The 14,204-nt window shown below is 45.7% G+C and overlaps 2 protein-coding genes across 2 annotated transcripts; both read right to left on the bottom strand.

The window, feature by feature from the left end:
* Positions 1-1,546: 1,546 nt before the first annotated feature.
* On the bottom strand, positions 1,547-10,826 carry LOC114912570 (complement C4-B-like). Its single transcript, XM_029260074.1, has 11 exons — positions 10,540-10,826; positions 10,170-10,258; positions 9,640-9,722; positions 9,345-9,432; positions 9,029-9,158; positions 8,791-8,929; positions 7,908-7,976; positions 2,622-2,697; positions 2,286-2,484; positions 1,784-1,888; positions 1,547-1,552 (listed from the first exon to the last, which is right to left on the bottom strand). The coding sequence occupies exons 1-11, from the start codon at positions 10,576-10,578 to the stop codon at positions 1,547-1,549; spliced, it is 1,023 nt and encodes a 340-aa protein (XP_029115907.1). The 5' UTR covers positions 10,579-10,826.
* A 558-nt stretch (positions 10,827-11,384) lies between these two features.
* LOC114909108 (complement C4-like) lies at positions 11,385-13,826 on the bottom strand. The gene is made up of 3 exons (XM_029245924.1): positions 13,734-13,826; positions 12,980-13,169; positions 11,385-12,301 (listed from the first exon to the last, which is right to left on the bottom strand). Exons 1-3 carry the CDS (start codon positions 13,799-13,801, stop codon positions 12,092-12,094), a joined length of 468 nt encoding a protein of 155 aa, XP_029101757.1. The 5' UTR covers positions 13,802-13,826; the 3' UTR covers positions 11,385-12,091.
* Between the last annotated feature and the right edge of the window lie 378 nt (positions 13,827-14,204).

Here is a 14,204-nt window from a genome sequence, read left to right on the forward strand (position 1 = left end):
ATATGCGTGAAAGAGCCTCGGCTAACCCATTCCCTTAGCCTACTCTTTTTGCTTCCAGGGATATTTTCAGTAATTTTGTTATTCGAATTTTGATTATTTGTTACAACACTTATGAGTAATGACTAATATTTTTTACATTTTAAATAATCCTTTCATCAGGTTGCGTACCCTAACGTCATCAGGAAAAGGAATTTGAGTTGTGATTTAACAAGAAAATAGTTGATGAGAGGGGGGCGTGGTGGCGCAGTGGGTTGGACCACAGTCCTGCTCTCCGGTGGGTCCGGGGTTCGTGTCCCGCTTGGGGTGCCTTGCGATGGACTGGCGTCCTGTCCTGGGTGTGTCCCCTCCCCCTCCGGCCTTACGCCCTGTGTTACCGGGTTAGGCTCCGGTTCCCCGTGACCCCGTATGGGACAAGCGGTTCTGAAAATGTGTGTGTGTGTGTGTGTGTGTAGTTGATGAGAAATCAAATTTTTGTGAGAGGTTTTTTTGTATAGTTTCATATACCCCAATCCATTAATCTTAGTGCTTTTACATATTTGGCAAGGAAACATATTTAACGTTGTGGTCAACACCAGAAGTTCCCTCTGTAAATATGTGGATGACTGAATACTTTAAATTTCTGACACTTGAAAAGTTAGCATTTGATTTGAAGGGAAATTGTAATGAATTCTGGAATATCAGGACACCCTTCTGGAAGTTATTAGAAAGTGCTGGTAATCATACCTGTGATAAATTGTTATCTTTTGCACCTGAGCCCTTGCTCTATGTATGTATGTGGACATATTTGCATTTTCTTTGTGTACTATTTCTATACATATGCTGTTGTGACCCTGTGCTGCACATGGAACACACCTAGGACAGGACACCAGTCCGTCACAAGGCACCCCAAGCGGGACTCGAACCCCAGACCCACTGGAAAGCAGGACCCGGTCCAACCCACTGCGCCACCACACCCCCCTATCACATAGAATCAAAAAAGTCTTTAATTGACAGCAGGATGTTAGATACACCTTTTGGCCCTTATATGATAATATTCTAAGTATATAAAACTTGTACCTTCAGTGGCCAGCTCTTTCAGTCTGCTCCATGCAGATTGACCCTGTGTTGTATCGTTTTGGCAGACAGATAAGCAATAGGTCACGATAGCCACAGCATAAGGCCTCTCCAGAGAAAATTAGATACTATATTTGCACATACTCAAATATCTTACACAACACTGAAGAGCAATTCTGAGCGGCTGCGCTTAACTTCTTGAATGAAAAATTTGTAACATTTCTGAATTTTTTGTGATGTTACAAAGCTAATATAATATATGTATTACATATAGTCTATGTATACTGGGGCTGATTCCCATTTCTAACAGGTGAACAATAAACCATCTAATTATTTCTATGATCTTTCTTGAGAAGAAATAGTGCTGTGAAAATATTGTGTACCTGATTGTTTACCTGAATGTAACACCTCATTCTGTTTATCCCTTTATAAAAGCTAGGCGCAATTATTTTTTTTACCCTGACTCTTATTTTCAGGTTCTCTTTATATACTATTAGAACTGACAGAGAGATGTAAACAAATTTAATACCAAAAAGCTGCAAAGTTATAGTAAATTGGAAAACTATCAAATACTTTTTCATGACACTGGAGCATTGCGGCCAATTAAAGAATGAAAAAAACAAGTACAATGCAATTAGCTTTGTACATCCATGCTGTATTTTTAACTCTGTATGAAGACTTTTGCCAGTTCATGATATTCATTTTTTAAATTTTTTCCATCTTCTCCTACCGCCTTATTCTTTGTTTCTCCAGTCAGATGGTGGAGAGAGCGTTTCAGAGCGATGGTGACGAAGGCTGTGAGAGACACGTCCCCCTCAGTGCCACCTACCCCTCCCTGCAACACAACATTTTATAGTGAGACTCAGTACAATTAGTCGAGAAATCACACACAAACCCATTATATAGCAGTTGCTGTATAATATCAGACCTCATATCCTTGTCTTCTGGACTATAATTGGGTTTTCTTTTTCTCAGATAAAAGAAAATAACTCCAGCACAGGAAAAGGTAGGTAAACAATTTATCTTTGAAAACTGACTGGTTTCAGTTAAGTCTTTAATTCATAAAGCAGATTTAAAACAAACACACACACACACACACACAGAGAAGAGTAAGATTTGTCCAATCCTGTAGTGTTACAGTACTGATGCAGCTTCAACTGCTGCAAGGAACAATGAAGCCTGTGCAGAAGCAGCAGTGATGAAGAGCTGATCTTGTTGTCACACAGCTTTACCTGCATCTCTCTGTGAATGACAGGGTGGGGGTCATTGAAGCTGCCATCTTTCTCACTCTGCTTTGAGAGCAGGTACTCTACCGACTGACTGATCTCTTCCACAGAAACAACATTTGCTCCCTGCCTCCCTTTCTCCCCCCTTCCCTCCAGCTGTCGATCGGCTACCAGACTCAACACTTTGACAACCTGGGCAGTCAACCTGCAGGGATACACAAAGGGACATGGGGAGGGAAAAGAGAGAAAGAGGAGATATTTTTTCAGCCGGAGGTCTATATTTTAATTAAACTGTCAATAAGCAGCGTAAACATTTCAAAAGGAAAAAAACAGAGGACAGACCAGATGCTTGAGGGCCTGTCCAGCCAAGCTCCATAAGAGGCATCGTTCTTCTTGAAAGTCAAAATTCTAGAATAACCTGAAAAAACAAGGATGGGAGCCATTATTATATTAGGTGGGTGCCGGCGATCGAATAAAGTTGTGGAGTAAAGCTAAGTTGCCGGAGCCACCTACGATGTTCTCCCTACTCCGCAGAATCTTAATCGCTGGGTAGGTACAGAGCCGACTTGCAGCTTGTGCGGTGGTGTAGCCTCTTTGAGACACATTCCATCTGCATGTAAGGTTAATTTATCTCAGGGAAGATATACTTGGAGGCATAATGCAGTGTTAAGATCCTTGGCATGCTTGTTGGAGAACAAGCGGGTTGAAGTTAATTCACTCCCGCAGTATGGAAGAAATAAGCTTATTTCTTTTGTGCGGGAGGGGGAGAGTGTTATAAGTCACGCGCGTGGTCGTGGTGATACGAGTTTTAAATGGGGTGAAGTGCGTGACTGGAAGTTGGTAGCGGACGTGGGAAAACAGCTGCAGATGCCGCAGTGCATTGCGATCACGGCGTTGAGACCCGATATTGTGCTGTACTCCGAGGGCGCACGGATAGTGTACTTCATTGAATTAACGATACCCTTTGAAGACTCATTGGAAGATGCCTTTGAGAGGAAGAAATTGAAGTACACTGAGTTGGCTGGTGAGGTGAGGGAGCGAGGCTGGCAGTGCGTTATTAGACCAGTGGAGATCGGTACTAGAGGGTTTGTTGCAAAATCAACCACGTCGCTACTGTTAGAGTTTGGTTTTAGGGGTCAGTCGTTAAGAGCAGCCATTAGGCTTGTCAGAGGTAGCAGAAAGATCCAGTCAGTGGTTGTGGATGAGAAGGCACTGGGGTGTTTGGGGGAAGCACACTTGAGTGGGGAGTACACACCTAGGTGAACATCAATGGTTTGAGTTTTGTTGTCACCTCCATATGCTGATGTGGTGTATTGGTCCAAGGTGTATTGGTGTAAGGATGCACTGTATTGCATCCATCCATCCATCCATCTTCCTCCGCTTATCCGGGGCCGGGTCGCGGGGGCAGCAGTCCGAGCAGAGTCCTCCAGACTTCCCTCTCCCCGCACACCTCCTCCAGTTCCTCTGGGGGAACCCCAAGGCGTTCCCAGGCCAGCCGGGAGACATAGTCTCTCCAACGTGTCCTGGGTCTGCCCCGAGGCCTCCTCCCAGTGGGACAAGCCCGGAACACCTCCCCAGGGAGGCGTCCAGGAGGCATCCGGAACAGATGCCCGAGCCACCTCAACTGGTTCCTCTCGATGCGGAGGAGCAGCGGCTCTACTCCGAGCTCCTCCCGGGTGACTGAGCTCCTCACCCTATCCCTAAGGGTGCGCCCAGCCACTCTGCGGAGGAAACTCATTTCTGCCGCTTGTATCCGCGATCTCATTCTTTCGGTCATGATCCAGAGTTCATGACCATAGGTGAGGGTAGGAACGTAGATCGACCGGTAAATTGAGAGCTTCGCCTTACGACTCAGCTCCCTCTTCACCACAACAGACCGGTACAATGACCACATTACTGCGGACGCCGCACTGATCCGTCTGTCAACCTGCCGCTCCATTTTTCCCTCACTCGTGAACAAGACCCCGAGATACTTAAACTCCTCCGCTTGAGGGAGCAACTCCCCCCTAACCCGGAGGGGGCAATCCACCTTTTTCCGACTGAGAACCATGGCCTCGGATTTGGAGGTGCCGATTCTCATCCCCGCCGCTTCGCACTCGGCTGCAAACCTCCCCAGTGCACGCTGCAAGTCTTGACTTGATGAAGCCAACAGGACCACATCGTCCGCAAAAAGCAGAGACGAGATCTTGCGGCCACCAAAACAGACACCCTCCGTTCCCTGACTGTGCCTAGAAATTCTGTCCATAAAGATAATGAACAGAATCGGTGACAAAGGGCAGCCCTGGCGGAGTCCAACATGCACCGGGAACAGGTCTGACCTACTGCCGGCAATGCGAACCAAGCTCCTGCTCCGGTCATACAGGGAACGAACAGCCCGTAGCAACGAGCCCCGAACCCCATAATCCCGAAGTACCCCCCACAGGATGCCACGAGGGACACGGTCGAATGCCTTCTCCAGGTCCACAAAACACATGTGGACTGGTTGGGCAAACTCCCACGAACCCTCCAACACCCTAGTGAGGGTATAGAGCTGGTCCAGTGTTCCACGGCCAGGGCGAAAACCGCATTGCTCCTCCTGAATCCGAGGTTCGACTATCGGTCGGATTCTCCTTTCCAGTACCCCGGCATAGACTTTCCCAGGGAGGCTAAGGAGTGTGATCCCCCTATAGTTGGAACACAATCTCCGGTCCCCCTTCTTAAAAAGAGGGACCACCACCCCGGTCTGCCAGTCCAGAGGCACCGTTCCCGAACTCCACGCGATGCTGCAGAGGCGTGTCAGCCAAGACAGCCCCACAACATCCAGAGACTTGAGAAACTCGGGGCGGATCTCATCCACCCCCGGAGCCTTGCCACCGAGGAGTTTTTTGACTACCTCAGCAACTTCAGCCAGGGTAATGGACGAGTCCCCCTCCAAGTCCCCAGCCTCAGCTTCCTCTACGGAAGGCGTGTCGGAGGGATTGAGGAGATCCTCAAAGTACTCCTTCCACCGCCCGAGAACATCCTCAGCTGAGGTCAGCAGCGCGCCACTTCCACTGTAAACAGTGTTCGTGGAACACCGCTTCCCCCCTCTGAGTCGCCAGACGGTTTGCCAGAATCTCTTTGAGGCTGACCGAAAGTCTTCCTCCATGGCCTCACCGAACTCCTCCCAAGCCCGAGTTTTTGCCGCGGCGACTGCCAGAGCCGCGCTCCGTTTGGCCCGTCGGTACCTGTCAGCTGCTTCAGGAGTCCCATGAGCCAGCCAGGCCCGATAGAACTCCTTCTTCAGCTTGACGGCATCCCTTACTTCCGGTGTCCACCACCGTGTTCGGGGATTGCCGCCGCGACAGGCGCCGGAGACTTTATGGCCGCAGCCCCGAACCGCCGCCCCGACAATGGAGGTGTGGAACATAGTCCATTCGGACTCAGTGTCCCCAGTCTCCCTCGGGACCTGGTTGAAGCTCTGTCGGAGGTGGGAGTTGAAGACCTCTCTGACAGGGGCCTCCGCCAAACGTTCCCAACAGACCCTCACTATGCGTTTGGGCCTGCCAGGTCTGTCCAGCTTTTTCCCCCGCCATCGAATCCAACTCACCACCAGGTGGTGATCAGTTGACAGCTCAGCCCCTCTCTTCACCCGAGTGTCCAAGACATATGGCCGAAGATCAGAAGAAACGACTACAAAGTCGATCATCGACCTCCGACCTAGGGTGTCCTGGTGCCAAGTGCACTGATGGACACCCTTATGCATGAACATGGTGTTTGTTATGGATAAACCGTGACTAGCACAGAAATCCAATAACAACTCACCGCTCGGGTTCAGATCAGGGAGGCCGTTCCTCCCAATCACGCCCCTCCAGGTGTCACTGTCGCTGCCCACGTGGGCGTTAAAGTCCCCCAGTAGAACGACAGAGTCCCCAGTGGGAGCGCTTTCCAGCACGCCCCCCAAGAACTCTAAAAAGGCCGGGTACTCTACACTGCCGCTAGGCGCATAAGCACAAACGACAGTGAGAGACCGTTCCCTGACCCGAAGGCGTAGGGAGACGACCCTCTCATTCACCGGGGTAGACTCCAACACATGGCGGCTGAACTGGGGGGCTATTAATAAGCCCACACCCGCCCGCCGCCTCTCACCCTGGGTAACGTCAGAATAGTGGAGAGTCCACCCTCGATCGAGAAGAGTGGTTCCAGAACCCAAGCTGTGAGTGGAAGTGAGCCCGACTATATCTAGACGGTATCTCTCAACTTCCCGCACCAGCTCAGGCTCCTTCCCCGCCAGTGAGGTGACATTCCAAGTCCCAAAAACCAGAGTTGGCGCCCGAGGTTTGGGTCGGCCGGGCACTCGGCCCCGACCACCGCCCAAATCACAATGCACCGGCCCCTTACGGTTTCTCCGGCAGGTGGTGAGCCCACGTCTTGGCTTCGGGCTAAACCCGGCCAGGCCCCGTGGGCACAGACCTGGCCACCAGGCGCTCGCATGCGAGCCCCCCCCCCCCAGGCCTGGCTCCAGGGTGGGGCACCGGTGACCCCATACCAGGCGGGGTGAACGAGATCCTTGATTTAATAGTCACAGGGGGATTTTGAACCGCGCTTTGTCTTGTCTGTCACCCAGGACCTGTTTGCCTTGGGAGACCCTACCAGGGGCATATAGCCGAAGGCAACATAGCTCCTGAGATCATTCAGGCACTCAAACCCCTCCACCTCGGTAAGGTGGCGGCTCGCGGAGGGGCTGAGTTATTTTTTGACAACATATTTATTCATAAAAATGTTATCAGACAGATTAATGGTGTACTAATGTGAAGATCAAGGGAAAGGTGAGTAGTGTCGAATACAAACAAATTCTGGAAGAAAACCTGTTTCAGTCTGGAGCTGGTGAGAAAATTAACTACTACACAATGACAATAAGGACAAGCAACAAAAGAACAACCCACACAGTGAAGCAAATGTTCATGAGTGGCCCAGTGAAAATCTAGACCTGAATAAAACAGAAGGTCTGGAACCAATGTAGAAAATAGTTAATGAAAACCTGTCTATGAATAGGTGTGTCCAAACTTTTGAAGGGTACTATGTATAATACTCAAAGCTGAAAGGAGGTGTCAGTTGAGACTCACTTTAACAGTCACTGGCCGATCATTAGGAATGTTATTAAAAACAAGGTGTGCTGCCCCTTCTCCATTAGTTTGTACACTCTGGGGTTTCTCTGAAGAACCAGTCACATGAACATCCACAGGGACATTCGCTGCTGGAGAGCCATCTGGGAGGTGAACCACAGCCTGGAAAAAATAAATGTAGAAAATCAAATCAGTAGTCAAAGCTTTTCAAAGTATTTCACTGGTGCTGTGTCAATGGTTTCATTAGAATGGTTATTGTTCCTCACCGAGATGTGGAAGGGCACCCCAGGAATGAAGTAGGATCGCGTGTGAGACAAGTCCACAGAGAATCTCTGAGAAACACACACACACACACACACACACATTTTCTGAACCGCTTGTCCCATACGGGGTCGTGGGGAACCAGAGCCTACCCGGTAACACAGGGCGTAAGGCCAGAGGGGGAGGGAACACACCCAGGACGGGACGCCAGTCCATCTCAAGGCACCCCAAGCGGGACTCGAACCCCCGACCCACCGGAAAGCAGGACCGTGGTCCAACCCACTGCGCCACCGCACCCCCCCTCTCTGAGAAACAATGGGAATGAAAACTTCTGCTTCCTGCAGTTCTCCACCTGATGGAGAATAAGACAAGATGCAAACAAATCTAAAGATAAAACATTCTGATAAGGCTGGTCTAGGGGGTTGTGGTGGTGCATGGGGTTAGACTGGGTCCTGCTCTCTGGTGGGTCTGGGGTTCAAGTCCAGCTTGTAGTGCCTTGTGAGGGACTGGTGCTCTGTCTTGGGTGTGTCCCCTCCCCCTTCAGTCTTACTCCATGTGTTGCTGGGTTAGGCTCCGGCTCCCCCAACCCCATATGGGACAAGCTACTTCAAGTGGTGTGTGTGTGAAAAGACTGGTATCAATTACTTTGATAAATGAAAGATTTGGTCAGAAAAACTAAACGTGGGTATGTAGAGACAATATGTCGGTACTTAACTGTACTTAACTTTTGTCTGTCAGCTCCTTGTGATGGGTAGCCTTTACATATTTTATCATTGGCAATGTTCTTCTATGTTAGCATTTTCTTACAAATATTACAATTTACTTTGTTTTTCGGCTTGTCTAAAGTACTGCCAAACTATTAATATGCGCTGTGTGGAGGGCAACATTTGAAAACAACAGCCAAATCTGAATCAAACTTCTTCTTTTACTTCTCTCTTTTCATGTTGTCTAAGTGGTGGGGCAGAGCAGTACTACTTTTGTGGGACAAACACAAATGTGAGATTAATTTCACTGTGAGGGATCGACTCCCAAGCATAGAGTCGACTCTCAATTCCTTGCCGCTTGGAATCGGAGAATCAACTCTTTTTCGGATTGACTCCCAGCCCACAAACCAGCACAAAATTCCTGTCCGCTTGACCCTCGGACACCCAGTAAGCCCTCCTTACTGGCGATGTCGATGACAGTCACAGCAACGTAGAGCTGCGTTCTGTCCAGAGCCAACTGTGTCAAGTTAGCACTGCGCTCCTTCAGGAGGTTTTCTATTTGGAGTCTGAAAAGAGTGACCTCTGCCTCCCCGTTGTTCACCTGTCAAGGAACAAGAAAGTCCAGTTATTCAGCGCTGTATCAGAGGCGGTTCTCACAATGGAACCACCTGCGTTCCTCCCCAGCTGCCTCCCCCCTCACCGATCCAGACTTCTCCAACCCCCTGATGATGATGGTCTCCGGCTTCCGGGTGTCTGCATCTCCTGTGGCCTCTTGTCTCACTCCAAACTGGCAGTGATATGCGCCCTTTATTGTCTCACCATATGAGTAGCTTCAGGAAAGTGAATTTTGACAGAAGGACTTTCAGGAGGCATAATACATGAGATTTATAAAGATAAAATAATTGTTAAAATATTGTTCATGTTGCTATAATTGTTAATATTTCACAGACTATACAGTGCCACTTTTTTGGATTTTAACACTGGTTAGAAGGTCAAGCTGATCCATGTGCTCTTACGAGGCGTGGATGGTGAAATGAAATTTTTCCGTGGTCACCAGGAAGTAGTTCTGCTCAGGCTTGATGGACACATCGAAGCTTGGCATGACTGACACAGCAAAGCAAATAACCAGCAGAAGAAATTATATACAAAACTTAACTGCACACTGAGTTAACTTAAATATATCTAAGTATTCATTGTAAAGCTCTAAAGGATGTATGTACTGTGTGCTTTAATGGAGTGAAAATTTTTATTCTGGGGGAAAAACCAGTATAAAAGGCGTAGGAAGATGAGCACAACACATGTCTTCCTCACCAAATTTCTTTACTTGAAACTCTCGGGTGGCGGCGTTCTTCTCATCCCCTTGATAGTGAGCCACAATCCTCCACACACCTGGTCTAAAGTGTATTATAATCAGTACATCCAAGATATGTCTTATAATGCATTACATCACAATTCTACGGCTTTATAAGTCGTATTGTATCTTCTGTGATTAAATTGCACACTTTATTACTATGTGGAAGTATTAAGAATACACATATGTTTATGATGTTTTTGTACATCACTTATTGATTTTAGAAATTATTATAATAATTGTAAAAATGTTGGTTATTCTAGGCTGGTACCAATCTGCTAGTTAAGAATAAAAATGTAATGCAAATGTAGTGTGTTATTCAATTACCATTAAAACATTGGTTATTTTAGGAGAACAATATAAATAACTCAGCTGTTTATAAAACAGTCAATATCTTAAAAGCTTCATCCTAGGGCTAAATGTTCAGCATGTCAGGAAATGCCAAAGGACCCTTCTGTGTCCTGTGTGACTTGGTCCTTAGATAACCCACTCAGAGACATCAGGAATGTTCAGTTTCCTGGAGTAGATCCCATCTGCTTCTCTTACAGTCCACGATGTCACCCTGTTCCCACCAGCATTCTGTCAGTCCAACAGCAGAAGGCTTTCTTAGTGGATGGAAACTACAAAATATGGTCTAATATATCAATGCTGAAACTATGTCAGACAGTGCGTTGATAGTCACTGAGATCACTGCTGTCTGTCAGGATCAGCAACATTATTCATCACAGTTGAACCACTGACTCCGTACAAAAAACTGTACAGCAAAGTCACTGAAAGTAAAACACTTCACATAAGGAAATAGGACAGGCATTTTAAAAGCAGTAAATTTATCTTTTCTGCTGATAATAAAATATACTTACAAAAACAGAGATGGATATGGGTTCGGCATGGGGCCTCATGGAGTGATCCAGGGTAAAAATCCTGTATTTCACTGATTCGGTAAAACACAGAAGACTCTATTACTAACGTATTACTAAATGTACAAAAATACAAAGGTATTATGTCACGCAGTGATGGTACTTAATGCTACCAATATATAATATTTTAATCTGCATCACTTTTGTGCAGAAAAGGAAATAGTGAAAACACTATTCATTTTTTAGCTGAAACACTAAAATTCCAGCAAAACCTTTAGGGAAAATTGTCAAATATGAATTCTTGACAATTATGTCATTTTAATAGCCCATTTACTACTTACACTACTTTTAGCAGTAGTTTTTCTACTATTATTTTTTTATATTTATTGTAGCATTATTTCATAACAATACCACACTTACTTTGAAGTTAATGATAATAAACTGGCTGGTGTTACTCAGCACATTATTCATTTAGTAAACTGGCCTACACAATGTGTTCTATATATTGTGAGCTGGTGGACGGTATACCTGTAGGATGGGGCAGGGCTCGAACTGATAGACCGTCCTGTAACTGTTCACCCCTGCCTCACCTCAAAGGAATAATGATGACCAGTTGCCTTCACGTGGGAGGCAAGCAGCCAGGACATTTAAAGCAGCTGCCATGAGTCGGGGGGGGGCGCAGTGTGTTGGATCAGGTCCTCCTTGGGGTGCCCTGTGATGGACTGTCTCCTGTCCTGGGTGTGTCCCCTCCTCCTCCAGTCTTACGTCCTGTGTTCCCAGGCCGGGCTCCGGCTCCAGCTCCCCACAACCCCGTATGGGGCAAGCAGTTCAGACAATGTGTGTGTGTGTGTGTGTGTGTGTGTGTGTGTGTGTGTGTGTGTGTGTGTGTGTGTGTGTGTGTGTGTGTGTCATGCCATGAGAGTCTAGAAGAGTGTTTGAGGGAGTTGGTTGGGGAAGAGAAGGGCTTCAAAAAAGATGGGCCCAGGTTGGTGATATGCGGGCTATTTTTGTGCTCCCATTGCTGGATTGTATTGTGTTTCTTTAGTTCTTACTGGTATGTGGAGTTAAAGGGGCCGTTTCTCCCATTCTGGTTTTTGCCTTTACTTGAGAACAAAAATTGCTGGAGAAAACTTGTCCTCTGTCTTGCCCACGTGGCCCCCTGTGTCCCACAATGGCCACAGTATACTCACTGACTTTATATCTACTTCTAAGCAAGACAAAAACCCTATAAGGATGTTGTTTTGTAAATTTTAACCTGAGGGCAGCTCAGTGGCACAGCTGATAGCAGTGGTGCCTCACAGTGGCTGGGATGTTTAGTCAAAGTCTTTAGACTGTGTTTGGAAACCAGAGCATCCAAAGGAAAACCCTGTGAAAATGTTCAGTGCTGTAGCGCCACAAACAGGATTCCTGCTATTACAGAGATTTCATGTCTAGCTGTACTACTAAATTTTTCTGCAAAACCTTTATACCTATTTTTGTATAAATCCCTCTGTAAAGAAAATGTTTTTAAAATAAGGATGACTTTCTTTGGCAGGTTGTAATGCTAGTTAATTAATTAGAGCTGTGAGCAGGCAGGTTGTGGGAGCTCACCTGTCTGTGTCGGGGTATAGACAGGCTGATCTGTCTGGATGAAGATGTAGCCCCTGTGTTGAGAAACCAGCACTCTGACCATCTCCCTCTGCCCAGGTCTGATCTCACACACTAGTGCCAAGTAGAGCGGTGTTGGGTTCAACGTAGGAAGGCTTGACATTTTCTCTCTGTCCACCTGCAAAGAAAAAAATCTCATAATTAGTGACAAATAGTTAATTTTTGTCTATAATATATTGTTTCTAAAACACTGACTCAGTTGTAACTGAGACTGTAGATGATGGACTGAGCCAACATTTTGTTGTAGAATGAACAGTTAATTCTTTCTATTCTCTTTGTTTAGGAAAGAGGAATTTGCATCAGGTAAAAGCTGATTCATGGCAATCACTTGAATGGTTTCCATGGTAAGAAAGGGATAGTAAGTGGTTTACCATGATGTTCTCTGGACTGTGGGAGGAGCCCACATGAACAGGGTGAGAACAAACTGCTCTCAAACTGAGCTGGATTCAAGTCCAGATGCGAAATCATAACCTCGTCCCTTTGAGGCAGTATCATTACATGGTGCACCATCATAGCACTTTGACATATTTTATAATCATATAAAGTGAATCAAAGAGAGATAAAAGATGTAAGGAGTACATAAAATTTCACCAACATAACTTAGATGTGAGCGGTGAGTTGTCCATAAATCTGACTTTTGGTTTTTAATCACTTGTTCTAATTTCATATGTTAAATGAGCCTGAAATATAGGAAATTATATAAACATTTTTCAGTTTAACAAAAAAGTTCTTCTCACTCAGACTGTCTCAGAATCCTGTATTAATATTTATTCAGGGAGTTATTAGATCCTAATACCTCGAGTTCTACAACTCCAATTTGTTTCTCTTGGGTCATCTGAAAAGTAGCCCTATTGGACATCAGCAGCCCACTGGTCTCATGTTCCAAGTAGAGAAGTACAGGCTGGTTGAGCAGGCTGGAGGGTAACTGAACAGATACACGCTCCTTCACTCCCACATGAAACACACTGGGAGCTGTCACCAGGAACCTGATGGAGGAAGACGAGGGAGCAAGTGAATAGCTCAAGTATTTCAGTTTTGGTGCATTTCAAAATTCAGTAGCAACTCAGTTAAACTGGCACATGTTGAAATGAGTCTTAGTCCATTTCTAATTAAAGTGCATTCATCCATTTTTATTTAAGTATAAAAATTAGTTATCTAAATAAATATTGATCTCATCAGTTATTGGTGTAAGAAAGTATTCTACTGAATATGATTATGATCTGGTTTTTGGTATTGTATCTTAAACTTAAGTTTATTTTGCATGGATTGCAAGTAATCCCCTGGTTTGACACAAATCTGAGCTGTCAAAATACTACGTGAAACCACTTCATCCACACAAACAACAAAAGGATATTTATTGATTAAACTGAGTTTTAAACCACATAACATGGGTTAAAAGTGGGTAACATTGCTACTGAGCCATCTTTTAAACAAAAAATTTTCTTTCCTACTGTCTAAAATAATATGACTAAAGCTGCAGATATGCTAAGCATGTCCCATGTAACTGAAACAAAGTTTCTCACATTCAAGGCTATTTAAATAAAACTCACATGTCCTGTGTAGAGACAGTTATTAGAAAGAAGCTGAAGAACAACAACAGAAACAATGGAGACTCCATGGCTGTGATCAGAAGTCTCTGTCAGTCCTGGTAGAGCAGCATTAATGAGTTTTGGCACTGACTCTGTCTTTATATACAGTACCCACCCCCCACCCCCTCTCCCACCTTAATATTTAACCCCCGTTAACCCCTGTCCTATCATGTCTTCTCACTGTGTTGATTTATTGATAACACCTTCAACTCTTCAGAGGTCTCTGGTGCCATAATGAGTTGTGTTTCTTGCCTTGTGGTAATGAAAATGGTCTTGCACAGGATATAAAATTAGTACATTTACACAAGCACAGGGAAGATTATTTGAAGATAAATAAAGCCTGCAATAATGTGAAAAATTGGGTTTTTTGACAGTTGTCTGACTGACAAGGTTTTTGTAAAAAGCTCAGTAATGAGTGGTAATGAAACATCT

This window comes from Scleropages formosus, chromosome 18 (assembly GCF_900964775.1).
Source record: "Scleropages formosus chromosome 18, fSclFor1.1, whole genome shotgun sequence".
Taxonomy (NCBI): Eukaryota; Metazoa; Chordata; class Actinopteri; order Osteoglossiformes; family Osteoglossidae; genus Scleropages; species Scleropages formosus.